The sequence below is a fragment of the Polypterus senegalus genome, chromosome 9, assembly GCF_016835505.1.
Source record: "Polypterus senegalus isolate Bchr_013 chromosome 9, ASM1683550v1, whole genome shotgun sequence".
Taxonomy (NCBI): Eukaryota; Metazoa; Chordata; class Cladistia; order Polypteriformes; family Polypteridae; genus Polypterus; species Polypterus senegalus.
Window position 1 is genome coordinate 28,218,194 of NC_053162.1, and position 12,059 is coordinate 28,230,252.

General features: G+C 36.6%; 1 protein-coding gene across 6 annotated transcripts in view; it reads left to right on the plus strand.

The window, feature by feature from the left end:
- Window positions 1-12,059, plus strand: part of LOC120535157 (spermatid perinuclear RNA binding protein) — a 306,536-nt gene that overhangs the window by 260,323 nt on the left and 34,154 nt on the right. For all 6 annotated transcript variants that reach the window (XM_039762781.1, XM_039762780.1, XM_039762778.1 and 3 more), the window contains one exon: window positions 8,361-8,458. In XM_039762781.1, the coding sequence (XP_039618715.1) occupies window positions 8,361-8,458 (98 nt within the window). The remainder of the gene's footprint in view (window positions 1-8,360; window positions 8,459-12,059) is intronic.

The window sequence follows — 12,059 nt, forward strand, 5'->3', positions numbered from 1 at the left end:
CTAAGCCTCTACTATTGCGCCACGGCGTGTGGTTTGTCTATTTGAGCGTAGCAGTGTAATTCGGTTTTTGTTCAGCACTCTTTGGGACTGTTGCTTTTTGTCACGTGAGCCGCTGAATATGGTTTTATATGTCACTCGCTTGCTTCTAATTGTTTCGCTGCCTTCTTAATTATATAATGTATGTTTTCTTCAGCGGTTTTTGGAGCTCTTCCTGGTTTTCTACGTACTGCGTGATTACGTGGGAGGCGTGATGATGTCACACGAAACTCAGCCCCCCACGGCTTTCGAGCTCAACTCCATTACAGTAAATGGATAAAAATAGCTTCTAGTTATGACATAGAATTTCGAAATGAAACCTGCCCAACTTTTGTAAGGAAGCTGTAAGGAATGAGCCTGCCAAATTTCAGCCTTCTATCTACACGGCAAGTTGGAGAATTAGTGATGAATCAGTGAGTCAGTCAGTGAGTGAGGGCTTTGCCTTTTATTAGTATCGATATATATATATATATATATATATATATATATACACATACACACACAGGTATATATATATATATATATATATATATATATATATGTGTGTATAGCTTTGGTCACTGAGTGCAAGGGAAAAAAAATAAAATGTAGTCTAAGTTATTAAACAGTAAAACATTAACGTTTTAAGAAGTAAAGATACATTGAACACCACTGGAGTGGTTTCAGGTAAGCTACATTTTAAAGCCGGTATAACATAACAGGTAAGTAGTACTAACAGTAGCTAAAATGTATATGGATCATCTCTCGATAAATAGATCCCTTTTGAAAGGCGCTACACGACGACTGTGGTATAGAAATTACATTTTCTCTGTGAACGTCCAAATTTCTGCCTGTGGTAATGTGCCTTACCGTCATTACCAGCAATTAAAAGAAAATCATTTTTGTGTCCTTTGCAGTGTTAAGAGAGAGAGGCTTTGGTTTGGGATAAAAGGAAGAAAGGTGTAAAGAAAGGAAACTTGCCTTTTTCTCTTATATAGTGTAGAGAGGGGACTTCGCTGACGATATGAGTGTCGCAGTGGGTCTCGTAGACTGGAGAGACGGCCTTGCCATAAACTGGCCGTGATGGCTCTGTCGGTCCTCCACTCCTGTGCGTGTGTTCATAATACGACCTGACGACCTCATAATCGTATACGTGTAAAAGAAAGTGCGCGCCTTAATATTAGTTTGCCGCGGTCTAGAAATGGGATCCCGTGTTTACAGCTGTCTGGGCTATAGCTCATGTGAAGGAGGAAAAAAATGTAAAGTGTTTACTTTCACTTAAGGCAGAAACGCAGTCAGCGTCTCAAAGGCTGGCACAGCTACGCACGCGCGCCGGTTGCCCGACTTTTGTAGTATTTTTGAAGTGCAGGCAACGCCACTTTTTGCAGACATGTTCACGTGATCAAAAGTCTCCGCGCTCTTTAGAGGTCTTGCTTTCTCTGCGTACTGCGTTCATAGTCAGTTCACGTGAGCCGCTTGTAGTACATGAATCGAAGCTTCTGAGCTGTGCCTGTGCGATCTTGCGATGTCCACGGCTTTATTTAATGTTAGCTAAGACCCGGCAGTTAAAAGTTTCTCGCTACAGCAATTTTAACTTCTTTACAAAGTGATCCAAAGTCTCGTTTATACCTCGTGTCTTCTCATTAAACTTGTATCTTGCGAATAAAGTATTCAGCGTTTTTCTTCAGCGCTCTTTGGGAGCTCTTCCTTCTTTTCTACGTACTGCGGTCACAGTTCACGTGATTATGTGGGAGGCATGATGATGTCACATGCAGCTCCGCCCCCCCACGCCCATCGAGCTAACATCCATTACAGTATATGAAGAGAAAAGGTTCCAGTTATGACCATTACATGTATAATTTTGAAATGAAATGTGCCCAACTTTTGTAAGTAAGCCGTAAGGAATGAGCCTGCCAAATTTCAGCCTTCTACCTACACGGGAAGTTGGAGAATTAGTGATGAGTGAGTGAGTCAGTGAGGGCTTTGCCTTTATATACCAATGTAATAGTTTTGTCACTGTTATGAGTGTTGCTGTCTGCAAGGATTTGATTATCATTATTTCTTTCAATCAGGTTCGTATTTGGAGGATGTGTTCAAGTTATATTCCGTGTTTGTCAACTGTTGTAAAGATAACAGGTTTCATTCATCGAAGTGTTCACTACCCAAACCAGTACTCGTGAATCTAAGATGTTTAACAGGCATTCCCGGTATCAAGTTGTGGATTTGCCTGCAAATATTTAGTGGTAGCGTGTCTATGAACTTAATTTAACCTTTCCCAGTCATGCAAAATTAATTTACGTGAGCCGCTCGGAGTACATGCATCGAAGCTTCTCATCTGTGCTTGTGCTAAGAAAAGGAAACATTTTAAAAATAACGTAACATGATTGTCAATGTAATAGTTTTGTCACTGTTATGAGTATTGCTGTCAGCAAGGCTTGATTATCATTATTTCTTTCAATTTAGGTTCGTATTTGGAGGATGTGTTCAAGTTATATTCCGTGTTTGTCAACCGTTGTAAAGATAACAGGTTTCATTCATCGAAGTGTTCAATACCCAAATCGGTACTCGTGAATCTAAGATGTTTAACAGGCATTCCCGGTATTAAGTTGTGGATTTGCCTGCGAATATTTAGCGTAGCGTGTCTATGAACTTAATTTAACCTTTCCCAGTCCTGCAAAGTCAGTTCACCTGAGCCGCTTGGAGTACATGCATCGAAGCTTCTCAGCTATGCTTGTGCTATCTCGTGCGATCTCACGATGTCCACGGCTTTATTTAATGTTAGCTCAGACCTGACATACCAGCAATTTAAACTCCATTACAACAATTTTAACTCTGTTACAAAGTGATCAAAAGTCTCGTTTAAACCCTGCGTCTTCTCATTAAACTTGTATCTCGCAAATATCGTATTTGTCGTCCGTATGACAAATGCCAGCGGTAGCCTGTCTATGAACTTAATTTAAACTTTAGGTTAACACCGTGCTTTGTTTCCAAAGTAGCTGCACTCATGAATATGCTTGTATGCGTCACTCGCTTCATATTCTTTTGCTGTCTTCCCAATTGTGTAATGTGTTTTTTGAACAGGTTTCTTTCCTCGAAGTGATCACTCGTACTACGTTCACAGTTCGTTCACGTGAGCCGCTCTCTTGTTTGAGCTTGCGATGTCCACGGCTTTATTTAATGTTAGCTAAGACCCGGCACTTAAAGGTTTCTCACTACAGCAATTTTAACTCCGTTACAAAGTGATCCAAAGTCTCATTTATACCTCGTGTCTTCTCATTAAACTTGTATCTTGCGAATATCATATTCATCGTGGCATGACAAACGGCAGCGGGAGTGTGTCTATAAACTTAATTTAAACTTACGGTTTACACCATGCTTTGTTTCCGCAGTAGCTGCACTTATGAATATGCTTGTATGCGTCACTCGCTTCATATTCTTTTGCTGCCTTCTCAATTGTGTAATGCGTTAGTTGTCCAGTGCTCTTTTGAGCTGTTGCTTTATTACTGCGTTCATAGTCAGTTCACGTGAGCCGCACGGCGGCAGAGTGTTTCTATTGGATTACCGCTGACGGACGGCCTTATATAGCGCTGACGTCTGAGGTTCGATTCGCGAGAGTGGGCGCAGTGAGTGTGTACTGCCTGATGAGCCCATCAGGCAGTTGGATTTAGTCTTTAAATTTCTATGGTGAAGAAAAATTTATGCAATGATGATTAAATGTAACTTTCATTGCTACTAAACATAACACGGATATTTTGCTATATTTGTATATGTATATATGTGTATATATATATGTATATGTATATATATGCATATATATGTATATATACTGTGTGTGTGTGTGTGTCTGTGTCTATATATATATATATATGACAGCAACACTCATATCAGTGACAAAACAATTACATTAACAATCATCTTACGTTATTTTTAAAATGTTTCCTTTTCTTTTTCATAACTTTAACACACTACTTCTCCGCTGCGAAGCGCGGGTATTCTGCTAGTAATACATAAAATCCAATGTATGTCTGTCCGCTTTTCACGAGAGAAGTACTTAACGGAATTAGATTGTTTTTTTTTTCTCTAATATGTTTGAATGTTCTGGTTGATTTCGCTGCTTCTCTCATTTCTATGTATCATAATTCGCTTGTGGTACTGATTTATTTGCGCGAATCCAAGAAATACATGGAGGTCTGAGAAAACAGGCCTTCCTTACTCATTCGGCAGCTTCGGGCGTGTTCCTTAACACCGCTTAGGTAGCGAATGAGAGAACAATTCAATTCAACTTTGTTTGATATTTGAAATAAAGTGTTACTTAGGTCTTGGTGAGTTTGAGTTCTCTTCAGTGTATGCCACATTGAAAAGATAGATTGCAATTCAAATTGTGGATCATGATTTTGTGTTAAAAGGAACATGAAATGATTTTTTGGAAAGATCACCCACCCCTAATCTGACTAATCAAGTTTTCAAATTTATGTAGGATTCATTAACCCTTTGGCGAGCTACTTGGAAAGGGGTTGCAATCTACAGGTAGCTCGTGAGCAACGTGATGGAGACCCTTGTTCGCTTATGATCATCCATCATTGCTTACCTTTGTCTTGACTTAATAATTACCCCAAATATTTAGCTTCTGATAAATCAAAATCCCATGTACTGTAATTAATATACAGACTAGCCTATATCAGAATTGCAATTATACATAGCTGCTAGATAGCATAGGTGTTCTTCCCAGATGCTGGAATTAATGATGTCATCTAAGTCATTAACATGATAGACATTGTGAGGCTTTTGCAGCTTATTCACAACCCATTTGAAAATGGCATGGACCCTGTGTAGCACAAATTAAAGGGCACAAGGCTGCCAGTCTGCACTAGGTACTTTAAACGTGTTTTTTTTCAATTGTGGCATCTGACTAAGATATTTTCCAAAAACCCTTGGTCATGTGTTTAATAGTTTGAAAAAAGGTATAAGCTAGGCTTCCTGTTAAGAGACTTGGAGAGTATTGAGAATCTCCAAAGTTCAATCTGGTTTTAGAATAAGAATGATTACCTGTGCCTAAGGGCTATGACTTTCTCCTATGATCCCCCAATTCAGCCGGCTTCTCCTTGAGGATAGAGTGTAGTCATTCTTGAACCAATAGCCAGTAGTATAGTTAGTATGAATATCGTACAACATTATGTTAGTCAATCCATGATCCAAGATTCTAGAGTTGTACTCATCACACACACAGGTACTTAATTAGGACTCAACTCGGATTCAAAATGTTGCAAATGTAGTTTGAGTTGAGCTCACTCCTAAGGGAACATCCTTCGGTACTCAAGGATAAAGTACTGTAGATTAATGTTATAGGTTTGTTCTTCATTCATTTTATTAGGTTGTAATCTAATCAAGCCTTCTACCAAAACTTTTTGTCACTTCAGGTTGACTTTACCAAAGTTACAAAAGTTTAGAATGAGAAGTTGTGTCAATAGCCATCGTTCTGATTTAATGAAGTCTTGTTCCATGATTATGTAACCTAACCTGTGCCCAACTGAGTGTCCTCTAAATGTCCCTTCACTAGGGATCACAGATTGTCAAATTGCTTTTTTACTTGAGCAACCTATTCAAGCTCACTGTTGTAGACATGTGACTTCTCTTATAGGCTTTCCCAAACAAACAGCTGTACTACCTTAACCACCACACGGTAGCAGCAAGTTTAAATCACATAAGTATGCTTCTGCAGGCATGCTTGAACATCATAGTAAAAGTAAAATTAAATCACTGTTAGATGGGAGCAGTCTGTGATTGCAAAGTGCTCTCAAGGCAATTACCTTATTTTCAGCTTAGACAACCATTCATTTACAGAACTACTTAATATAATAAAAAAGTGAAGACTACCTAGAAGCCTATCCTGACAGTACTGGGAACGCACAAGCAATTTTCAGTTTATTTTACTCTTATACGAAACAATTAACAAGCCTGGTGCATTATACTTTGTTTTGAGCAAATTGCATTGTAACATTAAATAGCACTTACGTTGCAGTTAATCCCAAAATGCCTGTTTGTTCCCACCTATTTTTTTTTTAAGAATGTAAAGTTACTGTGTACAGTATGTACTATAACTTGCAAACATGTTTTTTTTTTTTCCCCCAGCATGGATTAACAATGCCTCATATTTCCTCCTTTCTAACCAACTCAGATTTAATTTTTGACACAAAAAGGAGAAGCATGTGTAGCAGAGAATTAAACAGTGAGTGAGGAAGCAAGACCATACTCAAGAAGAAATATCTATGACTATAAGCTTGCTTTCTGCATCTTATGTCAGTAGTTTGAGATCCAAAAAACGCAATTGATATGAGTTTCGTCAAATGTTAAAAACTCCTTTTGATCAGTATGGTTTTGAATAATGTCAACAAATTAAAACAGTATTATTAGCCATATAATATCTTACATTTACAAAAGGTGGCCACATCTGTCTAAAGGTTAAGCACTGTTTTGGCACTGATTTTTAAATTTTGTTAATGCTTTTTTTGTTTTGAATTTTGTTTTTATCTGCATTGCAAGAAGATACTCATTGCTGTTTGTCCACTTGGGATTCTCAGTGCCAGCCTGTTTTGTTATGAGATTCTTGTCTGTCCTCAAGATGGGGTATGGCAGTGGCAGCAAAGTAGTTTGATATACAGAGTAGGGGATAATGTGAGAAAAAATAAAATGTCTAGAGGTATGGTCAAGTGAGCTTTAGTGTAGGATTTGCAGAAAGTCCTTTCTCAAACCATTTTAAAAAAGTATTAAACTCAGTAGCCCTGTCACTGCCTCAGATCAACATTTAGACTTTCTTTAGCATCAATTTATATTCTTCCAATGCTTAACACCTAACATACACTCTTTTACCAACTCTGTCCTGTACTGTCTTTCCTTCGGTATATTTAGGTTTTCTGATTCTCTCTTTCAGATACTTATGTACATGTCCCCCTTTTCATTCAATTCAAAGGTCATTGTGTTCAGGTAAAGAAGATCTTTCAGTTCACTAATGATTAGTGAACTTGTTTATTGATGAGGAAGCAGCATAAAATCTTAGTGGGTATTACAGTGTTCGTACAGAAATCAATGTTCTCCATAATACAGCTTGTTAGACACACATATCAACACCATTTGATTCACAAAACACCTTCCAGTCTATAACCTTAAAATCACCCCATAGTGCCTATGGGTCCTGTGATGAACATTCTTAACCATCCTGGTGGTCACTAGTGGTTGTTGTGCAGTGGGTTTGTACAGGGGCATGAAGCACAGCAAATTATGATCAGATCTAGGGAGTGGGGGAGGTACTATGGAATTGCAAGTTTGATATTAAAATCACTAGAAACCACAAAAAATGCATTGGTGTGTTGTGTCTAAAACAAAATGGATAATGTTGCACGTAGCTTTCAACTGGGGATTTGTTTGTAGTCACACCTACATGAAAACCACAACACTGCATTTCCAATATTTCATCTATTGCCAGCTCCTCTATGTTGTTTGGTACTGATCTTACATTTTACAAAACAATAGAAGGAATGTGTTGTACGTATCTCCTCTTCTTGAATGGCAGCTTTGTCCCTGTGCTTTAGCCCTCCTATCTCTGTCTCACTTTGTCTGGCGTTCTTGCAGGCTAACAGCTGGTCTCCTTGTGAACACAAATCTGTTATTGCTGTAAATGTTCCACAGCTTTTCTGTATCTATCAGGAGTAACCACAGATGTAAGGTTGTTTAAAAACACAAAACAATATTTAAAAAAAGCAACAAAGACAAAGAAAGGTATAGAGTTGCTGCAACAGGTAGCCACCACATTTTATGCCATATTTATACTTCATTAGGTCCTCCAAGATGGATGGTCACCCTAGTAATATTTAATTATCTATTCCTCCATCATTACTCATCATTACCCTTTTTTACCTCACGTGGTCCTAGGGAGCTAGACATGCAGTTTATTGATGTGATATATAGAATGAATACGTAGAGCATATTTTATAAGCGCCTTGCATTGTTAAGGTTATTTTGCCCACACAAAATCCATTATTGTATGCATTTGGAGAGTACAGTTTAACAGACAATTTGTAGTATTGTTTAAATGTGAGAAATGTTATTCTTCTGATGGTGAATTTGGTTTAAATTACATATTTTTCAGTATAAAGGAAATTATAGCGGATTGAATTCTTTATTGAGTATAAAGAAGTAAGATTTTTTTTTGTATCAGTATACTGCTGCTGGATTATGTGAATTTCCCCTTGGGATTAATAAAATATCTATCTATCTATCTATCTATCAACTGTGTAAAAAGTTGTTATTCTCAGTGCATACCTGTTTCATTTTCTTTCCTCCTAAAATAGGTGGTCCAGGGCTACATGATCCATGTGAAAAAGAACTAACGAACACACTTTGCAGTTTGACAGTCCAACAAGCAGAGGATATTACATTCAGTGCACAGGTATGTTGAAGTAATCTGCAAAAGATATGAAAAGAATAATTTGATATTGTGAGGCTACGTGTTGCCGACAATACTTTAATTAAAAGCTTGCATTCTGTTCTGGAATGAGTTAGCCATGTTTTATCATATGTCAGCAGAGGCAAAGATGTGTTTGTTGGAAGAAATTAAGTAGCATCTTACTTGTAATTGTTATTGAAGGAGCTTCATCACATGTGTACCCCCCACAGTTTAGTTTGTCTTCTGGGTCTGATGTATAGATGTATCCCCTTAGCATTCTGCTGCCACCAACAGGCTTCACAGTGTTTGTGATACACTTACTGCTGCACATTTAAGACATATATCTCAGGTTTTGTGTCATTAAACAAAACATTTCTTTTCATATGTCCTTTGTCAAACAATAAATAAAATTTTGTAGTTTTTTCACAACATATCTATTGTTTTACTAGTCTCACATGCATGACTTTAAGAAATTCGACAAACAAGGAGAGACCATTCAGTCCATCTAGCTCGCTTACTTAGCTAATAGCTAAGCTGTCCCAGTATCTCATCCAGATACTTTTTAATGATTATCAAGGTTTCTACTTCAGAAACATGACTCTGTAGTTTGTTCCAGATTCCTACATCTCTTTGATTAAAGGAGTGCTTCCTGGCTTCAGTCTGGAATGCAAATCCTCTTAATCCCACTGGTGTCCTTCTCTATGTAATTCACTATTTAATGGTAAGAATTTGGCTGGATCAACATTAGTAATGCCATTGATAATTTTGCATTAGTTCCCAGTGCAGTTTCCTCTGTTTGGAATTAAATAGGTTTAATTCTCTACATCCATCAAAGCTGTGTTTGCTCCCCCCTTCAAAGCTTCAAGTACTCCTATGTCTTTTTTGTAGCATGGTGACCAGAATAATACTCCAGGTGCAGATTCACTAGTGCATTATATAGTATAATGTTAAGTTTTAAAGATATAACATTTAATTTGCCTTTTTAATCGGATCTGTACATAGCTTAGATCAGGAGTAGTCAACCTTTTTATACCTACCTCCCACTTTTGTGTATCTGTTAGTAGTAAAATTTTCTAACCGCCCACCGGTTCCACAGTAATGGTGATTTATAAAGTAGGGAAGTAACTTTACTTTATAAAATTTATAAAGCAGAGTTCTAGCAAGTTAAAGCATATAATAATAATTACTTACCAAGTAATTTATGTCAGATTTTCACTAAGTTTGGCAGAATAAATCTTTATAAAACAAATTACTATAGTTAAATCTATCTTTTTATTTATACTTTGCATACATAGAAATTACATTAGTTAATTGAATTATTAGTGGGATCTCTGAGGCAGATGCTGGGAAGCTAAATATTGAATATCCGGTTCAATTTTTGTGAGGAACAAACGAAGGTCTCCCCTTTCAGAAATATTCAGGCGTTTTTTTTTTCTTTGGTCATAATATGATTAACAGCAGTAAATCCTAATTCCACAAGGTATGATGTAGGGAAAGGTATCAATAAACTGAATACCATTTTCCACATATTTGGATATAAGACCGCCATTTTTTTATTTTGCCATAGGTTTTCATACCCACCACTGTTGAATTTATGTTTACTTTCTTCATCATATCTAATTTCTAACAGTTCTTCTTGGCAAGTTGTATCAGCCTCTTCAATATTTGCGGTAAAAGGATTTTTCATCCAGTCATGTACCTTCAATTTCAAAATATCTTCAAATCGTTTTTCCATGTCCAATTTAAGTTCGTTGAGGTGGCTACTAAATTTGTCAATATCCTCTGGAGTTGCATCATCTTTTATAGATGACTAGCAAAATACCCGCGCTTCACAGCGGAGAAGTAGTGTGTTAAAGAAGTAATGAAAAAGAAAAGGAAACATTTTAATAATAGCGTAACATGATTGACAATGTAATTGTGTTGTCATTGTCATGAGTGTTGCTGGCATATATATATATATATATATATACATATCCACATATATACTGTATATACACATATATATACAAATCTACATATATATATTAGGGGTGGGACTCGATTAAAAATATTAATCTAATTAATTAGAGGCTGTGTAATAATTAATCTTGATTAATCGTATGTAATCACACATGAAAATTTGCCCCAAATCGCAAATTTTTTTTTTAATTTAAAAGGGTTTTAGTGGGCGACAGAATCAAATAATAGACATGGACATGAATATTGTAAACTCAAGCTAATTTAATTTCTGAAAAATGCTTTTAAATTGCATTTCAATTCGAAACAGAAACAAAAATATCATCCCTGGCTAAAATTGGGCACACTTAAAAATAAAGTGGTAGTTTAAGTACTTTAAGTACATTTTCAGAATGGTATTGTCTTTAAATAATAATAACAAAAATTTCAACATAAAGTGCATTTTTCTTCTTAAAAAAATAAGGCAGAAACATAAAAGGTAATTTGACCAGCTTCACCTTTAAACTCTGAGTAACCTTAGCCAAAATTATTTTGTACATTAGGCTAAAACAGTGTGATCATTGAACATTTTTTAATTAGATGTAATTAGAATTACTAACGGTCACAGAAGTCCAATGATCCCCAGTAAGAGCCACAAAGTCCGCTTTCTGTAATGCATCTAATTTTGCTTGCTTTTCAGTGTGCAAAAAACCATGCTTTTATCAAGGCTTCCGTCGGGTAGTCTTTTGAAATGAAATTTTCCTCTGATCAGTCGTAGGAATGCTCTTTATTCCGACTCTTAACATTTTTGTAGCTGTGATGTGTGCATCAATGTACCAGGAAATCATGCATTGACAAAAGTTCCCCTTTGCTTGGAATTGAAAGTGTGATTAAATGCGTTATTTTTTAACGCGTTATGGAGTACATGCATCGAAGCTTCTCAGCTGTGCTTGTGCTAAGAAAAGGAAACATTTTAAAAATAACGTAACATGATTGTGAATGTAATAGTTTTGTGACCATTATGAGTGTTGCTGTCATCAAGGATTTGATTATAATTTCTTTCAGTCAGGTTCGTATTTGGACAGTTTACACAAAACCACGCTTTTATCAAGGCTTCCGTCGGGTAGTCTTTTGAAATGAAATTTGCCTCCGATCAGTCTTAGGAACGCTCTTTGTATCCATTATTCATAAAGCTTCAATTGGTGATCTGTATTTCTGCGTTAACCGCATATTTTTTCTTATGTCTCAAACCAAGGGGATGCGAGGGTAAAATGAATCGGTAAGCGCGCGTACATACTCAGTGCACCCCCTCTCGGGAATCGAACCTCGAATGTCGGCGCTAGAGACCATTGTGCCATGGCGTGTGGTTTGTCTATTTGAGAGTATGTAGATCGGGATATATATATATACTAGCAGAATACCCGCGCTTCGCAGCAGAGAAGTAGTGTTTTAAAGAAGGTACGAAAAAGAAAAGGAAAAATTTTAAAAATAACGTAACATGATTGTTAATGTAATTGTTTTGTCATTGATATGAGTGTTGTTCTCATATCTATCTATCTCTATCTATCTATCTATCTATCTATCTATGTTGTTCTCATATCTATCTATATATATATATATATATATCTCTATCTATCTATATATATATACCTCTATCTATCTATCTATA